The sequence below is a fragment of the Orycteropus afer genome, unplaced genomic scaffold (assembly GCF_000298275.1).
Source record: "Orycteropus afer afer isolate SDZICR_OR568_19922 unplaced genomic scaffold, OryAfe1.0 scaffold00040, whole genome shotgun sequence".
Lineage (NCBI taxonomy): Eukaryota > Metazoa > Chordata > Mammalia > Tubulidentata > Orycteropodidae > Orycteropus > Orycteropus afer.
The window spans coordinates 11,002,098-11,012,108 of NW_006921627.1; the positions used below are offsets into that span (position 1 = coordinate 11,002,098).

The following is a 10,011-nucleotide window of genomic DNA, read 5'->3' on the forward strand; positions in this document are numbered from 1 at the left end:
GTCTGCCGCGCCCGCCCCTCGCCTGCAGTCTCCTCCTCCCCCATCGCTGCCCAGTCCACCAGCCCCAGGCTCTCCTGCCTGCACACTGGGGGCACTGGCGCTGGCAGCGGGGCGTCGAGATACAAACGCGTTCCCGCGGTCGGGTCAAGGCCAGGTCAAGTTCTGCTTAATGGAGCTGAGGGGCGAGAAGACGTGGGACCTGCTCTCTTCGACCCCGGACGCGCCTCACAGCCCAGCTCGCGCGTGAAAATTTCAATCGGATCATCTTGTGAGCCGTCTGGCTCTTGTCAGCCAGCAAAGAAGGGATAGCCTCCCCCCTACACCTGCCTTCACTTCCCTTCACCACCAGCTGCCCTCACCTTTCCCTGGATAAAACAAGCAGGAGCTGGAGTTGGGAGTAGGTACACCAAAGGCAGGTAGGGCTTAAAAGAGGGACCCCAAAAGCAGGGGGATGGGGAGGTACTGTAACAGCTTCCCAATGAGACCATGGAGTGAGGTTAAGGAGGGTTGAGGAAGTTGTTAAAGCAAACTCCATCCCTGGAGAAGGAGGAGCACTGTCTCTCTGGAACCGTTTAGCTACCTAGCTAGAGGCAGATGGAAGAGAAGACATCCAAAGGCCCAGTCTGGATGCTGGAATCGACAATTCCAAGGTACCCTGAAGTTAAATAAGTTCATTAATACCCAGGAAACAGGAAATGAAAAAGTATTATGTGAAGGTCATACTCATACTGTTATGATTACTGACCTTTAAGTTGGGAAAATTGTATCTCCTGTACCAATATGGTGGTCTGCAAATGATTTCTCCCCATTTTGTAGATGAAGAACTTGAGGCAGTAAAAGGGAGTAAGTGTATGATATCAAAGAATGAGTCAAGGGCAGAGCCAGAAGGAAAATCACAAGTATTCTGCCCCAATCCAGAGCTTTAGTCTAGCTATTAAGAGCAAGAATGATTAATGTTTAGACAGGACTTGCTCTTCATCAAGCACTCTTCTTAGTGCTTTATCCTAATAATTACTAGTAATTTACCCTAATAATTGTTATCCTAACAATCATTCTAAGAGGTAATTACTGCTAGTGTGCCCATTTTACAGATAAGAAGACTGCAATGTAGAAGACCTAGTAACCTGCCTCTAAGAAGGAGAGCCAGGATCCCAAAGCAGGTAGCCTGCTCCAGGTCTGTGCTCCAAACTCTTTGCCATATGTCTCTTTCTCTCTCAAACAATGCCTGTTCCCCCATTCATTTCCAGGGACTTTTCTCCATGTCTTTCCAATTTCCACATCTTTTCAAAATTTCTACCATGGTGCCTTCATCCATTCCATTTTTTTGTCTCTACCCAACACTTTCTCAGTCCCTGTGTACTCCCTACCTCAGATACCCCCTCAAACACTTACTTTGGAGAACTCTGTCTCATCTGGTCTGAGGGAGAGTGAAAATGAAGGTCCCAGAGACCAGAGGTGGTTTGTGCTTGGAATAGCTCTAAAGTAAAAGAAGGCTGCTAAGACAAACCTCCCCACCAGATTCTCTTTCTACATCTTTTTTTGCTCCCTCCCAATTTCTTTTTAACCAAAACATGCCATTTTCTTGATTTGGCTTTGTGTGTGTGTGTGTGTTTGTGTGTGTATGTGTGTGATCTGGGTGAAAATTTACAGAGCAAATTCACTTTCCATACAGCAGTTCACATATACTTTGTCTCATGACATTGACTACTATTTACCCCAATGCAACAGCTCCCCTTCCCACTTCCTCCCGATAGTTACCTCTTCCCTGTGTCCATCCCTCCATGCACTCCTGCCCCCTGTGCATAAACGGCCCTTCTTTCTCCCATGATTGTTCTCTCCAAGGAGTGTGTCTACCTCAAGTAAATGTTCAACTCATATGCCTGTCTTTTGTTTGGCTGGAATTGGCTTGTTTTCTTGACAATAAAATCAGAAAATAAGAGGAGAAAGTCAGGCATCTAGGTACAGGCCACTGGAAAATTGATAATTCATGTTGAAGAGGTAGCCTCCCTGCTGAGTTCCTCTGTGGCCTTTGCCTCTGATAACACCTTGTCCCCAGGTAGAGTGTTAGGCGATCATTCAGAAGAGCGATAGTTAATTCCCTGTCTCTGGATCTGGTTTCTGCCTGCAGAGATCTTAGAGGCTACTCAAAGTTGGGGGCAGGATGATGGATGGAGAGATGACAAGCACTGAATTATTGAGCAGTTATATAAAACTTCTATCTGTTCTTTCTTCACTCTACCCCCCTCTAAACTCTGCACCAAATCTACTCAATATAATCCATGCCATTTTCCTGTATCTTCTCTTGGGCTTAATCCCAGAGAGTAATAGTAATGGGTGAGACCTAGAAATGCAGTAGTCACCGGGTTCTGTGATAGCAAGGAAACAATCTATAAGCAACAAGGATCATCATGCAGCTATGCTAGAATGGCCTGGGAATTCTGGCCTCGGAGTCAAGCACCTAACTGGGTTCTGAACCTGGCCCTGTAATACAGCAGCTGTGTGACCCCATCAAGTCACTTGGGTTCTCTGAGCTCATCTATAAAGTGGTGGGGGATAGATGGGCAGTGGATTAAATGATGTCTAAATCCTTTCCAGCTCCATCATCCAATACTTTCAATAAGGTGAATCTCTCCTGTGTTAGTAGAATTGGAATGAAAATCTCCATCAAACTCTTATAGCACCATCCACAACATTCCCTTCATTCCCATCGGTGCTCTCTCCCATACTATGAGTCTCCACCATCTTGCCAGCATGCACGTATAAATATTTTTCATAAATTTTAAGGAAGGAAAATCTCTAGTTGAGAGTAACAGTACCAGTTAGTGATTTGAGGACTAGATGATGTTTGGTGTTATCCATACCTCTTGCATACTCACTGAAGAATGTCTGGGGTTGGTAGGCTTTGGCATCCAATATAAAGCTGGTTAACTTGGCCTTTCTACCCCTCAGGATGAAGGAAATCTTGAATGCTCTGGCCATAGCTTTAGAATCACTTAACTACCCATCTGAGCCTTGATTTCCCCATTTTTAATCTTATCACTTCTACATTTATAGAGCAATTTACCATTTCCAAAGGACTTCTGGCCTCATAGGATGCAAAGGTTTTATATTATCCTCAAAACCTTATGAGTGACCACATGGTTTGTTGTGAAGAGTAAGTGAAATCATGTCTGTAAATGTCTACCAGTGCCTGGCCCCTGTTAAGTGGCCAATAAATACCAGTTTAACAAAAACAAAGAAAGAAAAAACATGAGTGAGACTAACATTCTTGTTTTCCAGATGAGGAAACGAAGTGTTGGAACCACTAAGAACCTTGTTTCAGGTCACATAGTTAAGCAAAGGCCAGTGTGGAAATCAGTCTGCCCCCAAGTCTGGGGCTCACCGTACCATGGCTGGGTCTGTGTGGGTCCACATTCCTGCCCCTGCCATCACTCCATTTCCAAGTCTCCCTCAGTCCTCACCCTTCTCCCCACAAGTCCCACCAGAGCCACTGAAGAGACACAAGAATTTGTCAGTCAATTCTCAGAAAAATCCTTGCGTATCTCATCATTTTCTCCATGAAGCCATTCACACTGACCATGACCGTATCTATTCTGTCAGGAGCTGAGCTCCTAGGTCTACCCTGCTGCTCAGAAGCCCCTGGATTCACAGACTGGATAACCTGTTGTTCCTGAGCCAGTCCCTTTTATTTCAGGCCACGAGGCTGTTTCCTGAGGAGATATGCTCCACACTATTCCTTCTCCATCCCCTGAGACACTAAATACAAACGAACAAACAAAAATAGAGGAAAGACATCACTTCTTCCCAGAACTCAGCCATGCCAGCCCACAGACACTAGGGCTGGAGGGTGCCTTCCTTCCAGCTTCCTCTCAGCCTACAATTGCTGGCTCAGCCCCATAGGATGCAATGAACCAACATGAGTCTTTTGTGAGATGAGAGAGTGGCCTTTATTGTGGGCTCAGCAGGGCACAAGAGCAACACATACAGAGGACTGAACAGGATGGTGGCCACTAGCTGGTCCAGCCAAGGTGGCACCAGCTGCCTGGCCTCACTTGCTGCACTTCCTGGGGGAACACTTGCACTGCATGGCATTGATGACATCATGGTACACGACGGAGCCATTGGGGCAGTGCAGGGGCACCTGTACGGGCTCAGTCTGTGCCGGTGAGCAGCAGGAACACTGGTCCTGTACATCCTCGGTGTCAATGGAGTACACGGCTTTGCTGCTGCATTTACCCTGCAACAGAGCAGAGAGAGGCGGGCATCACAATGACAAGAATTCTCTGTGTGGAGGGCTCTAGGGAAGCCAGATTCCTACCAACCACCTCCAGGCAAGGCAGGCCTTGCCTCATACAGAGAAACCCAGGAGAGATGGGCAACATGTAAAGGTAAATCTTAGGGCCTTCCAAAATTTGCTTTCACTCTATGTTTATCTGCCCTTACGGTAAGATCTGGAGTCCTTGGATGGTGCATGCTCAAAACTACCCAGAGGCACCTCAGAAGATAAGCCTGGCTATTTGCTTCTAAAAGCACAGCCTTGAAAGTGCTATGGACCAAGAGGTCACAGTGAGTCTGAACTGACTTAACAGCAACTAACAACAACAACATGGTAATACCCCACACAAATCCCTCCAGCTACAATTTCTATGTATGTTTGATCTTCAGGAATCATAGCCCTCATCTTTCATAAATAATATCCCATTCTCTACATGGGCCTTATTGAGCCATTCTTTAGTTTTTTCTTCTAGGGTCCAAAGTTTCCAACTACTTCAATAAAACATTTATTGGGGGGGGGGGTGGTACTTCCAGTTCCTCATTCTCCAGACCCTTTTAGAGCATAACCAGAGATGTGTCCAAACAAGGAGGCTTAGCCCACCCCACCTCAGGCCTCACTGAAGTCAAGGACCTCTTACCTGGCAGTAGTGAATGTCCACTTCCTCTTTGGATGTACAATTTCCCACTTTGACATACTGCAGCGTGGCAATGATATCTTTACATTCGCGTTCCTCACCTATGGGACAGGTGAGAGATGGGACTTGGGGCCTGGCTAGGGTTCTGTAGAACATACTTCAGCCCCAGCCCCCTCACTGGGCTAGAATTAGGTCAATTTCACAGTAAACTGATAAAGAAAGCTAGCCACAGGGAAGGGAATTAAGTTCTCCTGGTTCACCTCAGCTGCTCCTTCATATTCAGAGATATAGTTATTGTTGGCTTTAACTTACTTAATGGTATAATCTTAATTGAAGGAGGGATCTAGCTTCTGTGTTTTGGTGATATAGATATATGAGATTTGCTTTTATATAATTGTAGACTCTAAAAACCCTAAGCGCTAGGACAATCCTCCCAAGCTTCTCGCTACATCCAAAAACTAATGGGCAATGAAGTAGCCAAAAAATATAATATCTATCTATCCTTGCCTTCGAGTAAGAAGCAAGGCAAAAGCCATGGCTATCTAAGGGCATTCACTGCCTCTGTGGGGGCCAAGAATATCCCTGGATGTTTTCATGGAGTACTTTCCTTGGGTATTGCTGTCTCCAAATCATTGGCATGGGTTTCCTTACATACAAGGGTTGGTGGCATTCAAATCTGAATCTCTAGTTGCCCCGCTGAGAATTCTAAGATTTAATTTGAATAGTGGGAGTTTTCCATTCTTGGCTGACTCCAAATCTAAATCAATCCTAACTATATATTATACTGCCTCCCAGCTTCCGAATAATTTCGTTTTAATGGGAAAGCCTGCCAAGTACATTAAGCGGATGAAGAAAAATATATTTAGGCCAATGTACCATATTCTTTTTCTATAGATTTAAATCCCAAGTCTGGCTTATTTTCCTTACAAAGGGTCTCAAAGCCTCCTGAATGCACTGATCAAAAAAAGCCCCTTGTTGCTGGTTTTGCAGATAACAGCCTTTTAGCCAAATTTCATGTGCAGTGCGCCTAGAGGGAATTCATCCTCTCTGATGGTTTCCTGACTTCACATTCTTAAACCATACAGATGGGGGTAATAGAAAGATATGCTTTCAGAGTGTATTTCCTCAATTTGATTACAGCAATTATAGGGGCTGTCAGAATAAGTCAACAAGGAAAGAATGAATAACTGAACACCAAAGGTATTCATGTTGTCACTCTTCCCTTCCCTACATGAAAATAAGCATTAGCCCATGAACCCAACACCAAAAAAGTTTTAAAAATAAGAAAAAATCAGTCCAGGGAAGTAATTCTATATTCAGAAAATATAGCATCATTATTGAGATTCTGAAAGTTACATGTACTCATGAACACAAGAATATGTTGTAGGAATACTGTCTAATGGGAAAACCTGTTGAGCCTCATCTCCAAAGCTATTAGACCCAACCAGTATAACATAACTGCAACTTCAGGAAAGGTCAAGAGTGAAGAAGGGATGTTAATAAACTTGACCAGCCTGATGAGCCTGAGAGGGGACTCTATGTTCTCTGTAGCACCCCCAGCACACAGTAAGGTTAATTATTAACCAACTGACGGCTTCTCTTTCTCTCCAAGAGAGGGTATGATGCTCAATGAACAGATGTGTATTGAGTGTTTTCCCTTTCAACATTATGGATCAAGGATGCCTGTCCTTATGGAGCCTACACTCAGGTTGGAGAGAGAAGACATTCTCTCACAATAAGACTAGGAACAACAGAAGGTTCTTTGAGGAGAAAGGCATGTAACAGGCTAGAGAGTGTAAGGAGTTTGGAGGAAGGTAGGTAAGGGCAGTGAAGGAATTGCTTCATGGGTATGTGAAAGGGGATTTGAGCAGGGGGTATAGTCTGATGGCAGTCAGAGAGGGGAGGCTGTTTCCCACAGACTTGAACACAGTAACTGGCCTGTGAATAAGAAGTGAACTTTCTGGAATAAAGCTAATTCCAAAAAAACAGCTCCTAGATTTGGTCTGATGGGTTTCAGGGGATAGGCTTTTGGTAATATACTCACATGTGTCACAGCAGGTACCTGGAATTTTCATGATTTTCCCCTAAGAAAACAGTAAAGTCCCAGATTAGGCACAAATAGTACATGGAGGACAACTTTCACATCATCCTGGGCCACGTCCTGGCTCTGGACTTAACTGCCCTGAGCTTAAGTTGTCAGCACAAACTATGCTTTCCCATCACAGATATGAGCAGATTGACAATCCAACCTGGCCATGCTGAAACAATTTTGATTATCCCAAATTCTCTCCCAATTGAGTTATCAGGATCATCATTCCCATGGGAGTCTAGAAATGAGTATGATCTCTCATCTTTCTACTGAAGGATTAGATTCAGTTTCCCAAAGGGAAAGACTTTTCAAAGATCCTGTATACTCCTTGGAAGGAAGATGGGGCAATCTACTTCCGTAGTGATACTGCCTTGGAAACCCAAGGAGGGGTCACTATGAGTCGGGTCCGACTCGACGGCATATAACAACAACAACAACATATACTTCAGAGAGTCTTATGTCTCTTCCAGACTTTGATCTTGTAATTTCATCAGTTCTTAAAATGAATCACTGACCTACCTTGGACACTGGGAAATCATAGTAGAGCTAGGCTTCTTGACGTTCAGGAGAAGAGAAGGACTCTGTTCATAGAGTCAAAGACTGAGGCAGTGAAGAAGAAAGCTGAGCCTGAACTTGACTACTTACTCCCTCGGCCAGACATTTGTGTCCATCAAAGGGCGGGCAACCAGTGATCCTTTTCTCCCAGATATACTCTCCTCTCTCATTGACTTTGCAGAAGTGACTATCACAGCCATCCTGGAGTGTCTCATCACGCTGAAAAGAAAGAGGGGAAGTGGGTAGAGAAAATTTGAAGACTGTGTTTGGGTTACAAAGCCACTTCAAACAATGGCCTTGACTCCTGGTCCTCTGGGAGATTATGGAACAAGAACGAGACAGTATACACAAACTCCCCAAGCCTAGAATACATAAAGGAGGTGGAGTTCCAGTTTTATAACCTATTTACTATGAGCCAGAACTAACCAGTGGCTGTGGAGTTGACACCACCTCATGGAGACCCCATGTGCATCAGAGTAGAACTGTGTTCCATAGTGGCTGATTTTTCAGAAGAAGATCACCAGGCCTTTCTTCTGAGATGTCTCCAAGGGGACTCTAACCTCCAACCTTTCAATTAGCAGCCCAGCATATTAACCATTTGTACTATCCAGGGACTCTTTACTATGAACAGGGCTGCATAAATGTAGAGAATCCCCAGACTATTTGAACTGAGACACAGCGAAGTACAATGGCTAATTGATAACTGAGCTACAGATGAACCAGGGGTACCACCTCCCAGCCCCACCAGTTAATTCTGTCTTTCATAGATCAGACTTTGTTTCACCCTGATTTCCTGTCCAGTTTCATAGATTCTCAAGGCTGGAGAAAACTTAAACCCACCCCAAATTATGAAGCCATATACCAACTACACACATGTTAAAAAGAACCACATAATAGCTAAACCAAAGAAAAAAAGGTTAGGCCTTCTATAAGAAAAGAAAAAAAAAAAGGTAGAAAAAGCCTGTATTAAGCCAAGTTTAAGACCTTCCTTGAAAAAAAAAAAAAAATCCTAAAATAAGATGCCAGACTGGTGATATGTAGAGGAACTCTTGAGTTCAGCTTGTTCCCACCTGCAGAGTCATGACTTGTCCTCCTCTTAGCTGAATGGTACAAGCCATAGGCAGACATCTCCCACAACATTCTCCTTCAGTCTTCTCTTCCTTGTAACCCTGTATTCAGGAGGAAAAGCAGCCATAATTGATTCCTGCAGAACACCTCAATTACAAGTAGACTTACTTTGCTGGCTTCTCATCTCTCCTATCCAGCAGCCTCACCTAGAATTCAGAAAGCTTCATCCAATCTAACTAACTTTTGTTAGCTCTTAATCCCTAGGTAGCATTCCTTCCCTCCTCATATGAACATCTCACTTAAATTCTAGCAGCCAGACTTACTAAATTAGAGCTCTCCCCTGACCTCCATATTTATAAATTCATCTGTATGTGTGAAAATTGTTTATCTTTTTGCCATCTTAACACCTAACAAATCCAAAATGAAACTTCTTTTTTCTCATCTCCACAACTCATCACCAAATCTTGCCAAAAATAGATCTCAAACTCATTGCTTGTCCTGACCAGTGTCCTCTGCCAACACGTGGCTAGACACTAAGAATAGCCTTAATTTGTCTTCCTACTTATATTTTTGTCCCCCTACTATGGGTCTCACCACACCTGTTAAAATGACCTTCTTAAAATGTAAGTCTAGTCACATCACTCTCCTGCTTAAAATTTTTCAGTAGAATCCCAGCTTTGGTGACAACAAAGTAGCTTGTATTGGACTGACATTATAAACACTTGACAAAATATTTAAAACAATTATTTAAAGCCACTGAAGGATGAAATGTAGGGCAGTCAATCCTTGAAAGAAAAGAACTATAATGAAGAAGATTTGTGTTTAAATGGCTTTCTCCGTGAAGGCCCAGCTGGCACTGGGCAGCAAGAACTCAAGCAGAAGGCCACAGTCATATTGGCTTGAGGAGTCAGAGGACAGAGCTTGGAACTACTAGAAGAAGCAGAAATTAAAAAGAAAATCCCAAACAAGGGAAAGCCAGAAAGGGAGAAGCCCCTCAAATCTTTGGTTGAACCCTGAACTACATACTCCCAGGGGATTCACCAAAGATCCCAGAAACAACACCAAACTGTGCACATAAGAGATAGACTACAGATGCTAAAACCAACCAATGTGTCCAAAATACCACAATGCCATTAACACCAAACACTAGGCTATACAGATAAACACATAAACATCTGAGATGATCAGACAGGGGTCAGCGAATAGAGGTATACGCTAGACCAAGGATAGACTCAGCTGAGGCTAATCTTGTACAGACACCAGTGATACAAAATACCTGCAGTCCTTACAGAAACAATAGAAGACAGACACAGAGTAATCCCTCACAGACATTCCGACACTATGGGAGAGAGATCCAACAGAGCTACTACCTCAGGACCATAGTACTGG

The 10,011-nt window shown here is 43.9% G+C and overlaps 1 protein-coding gene across 1 annotated transcript in view; it reads right to left on the reverse strand.

The window, feature by feature from the left end:
• Nucleotides 1–4,048: 4,048 nt before the first annotated feature.
• The window catches only part of VWF (von Willebrand factor), a 215,415-nt gene continuing 209,452 nt past the window's right edge, over nucleotides 4,049–10,011 (reverse strand). The window contains exons 47-51 of the mRNA XM_007937087.2: nucleotides 8,625–8,723; nucleotides 7,645–7,773; nucleotides 6,955–6,994; nucleotides 4,914–5,011; nucleotides 4,049–4,237 (exon numbers count right to left, since the gene is read on the reverse strand). Of these exons, the coding sequence (XP_007935278.1) occupies nucleotides 4,049–4,237; nucleotides 4,914–5,011; nucleotides 6,955–6,994; nucleotides 7,645–7,773; nucleotides 8,625–8,723 (555 nt within the window). The remainder of the gene's footprint in view (nucleotides 4,238–4,913; nucleotides 5,012–6,954; nucleotides 6,995–7,644; nucleotides 7,774–8,624; nucleotides 8,724–10,011) is intronic.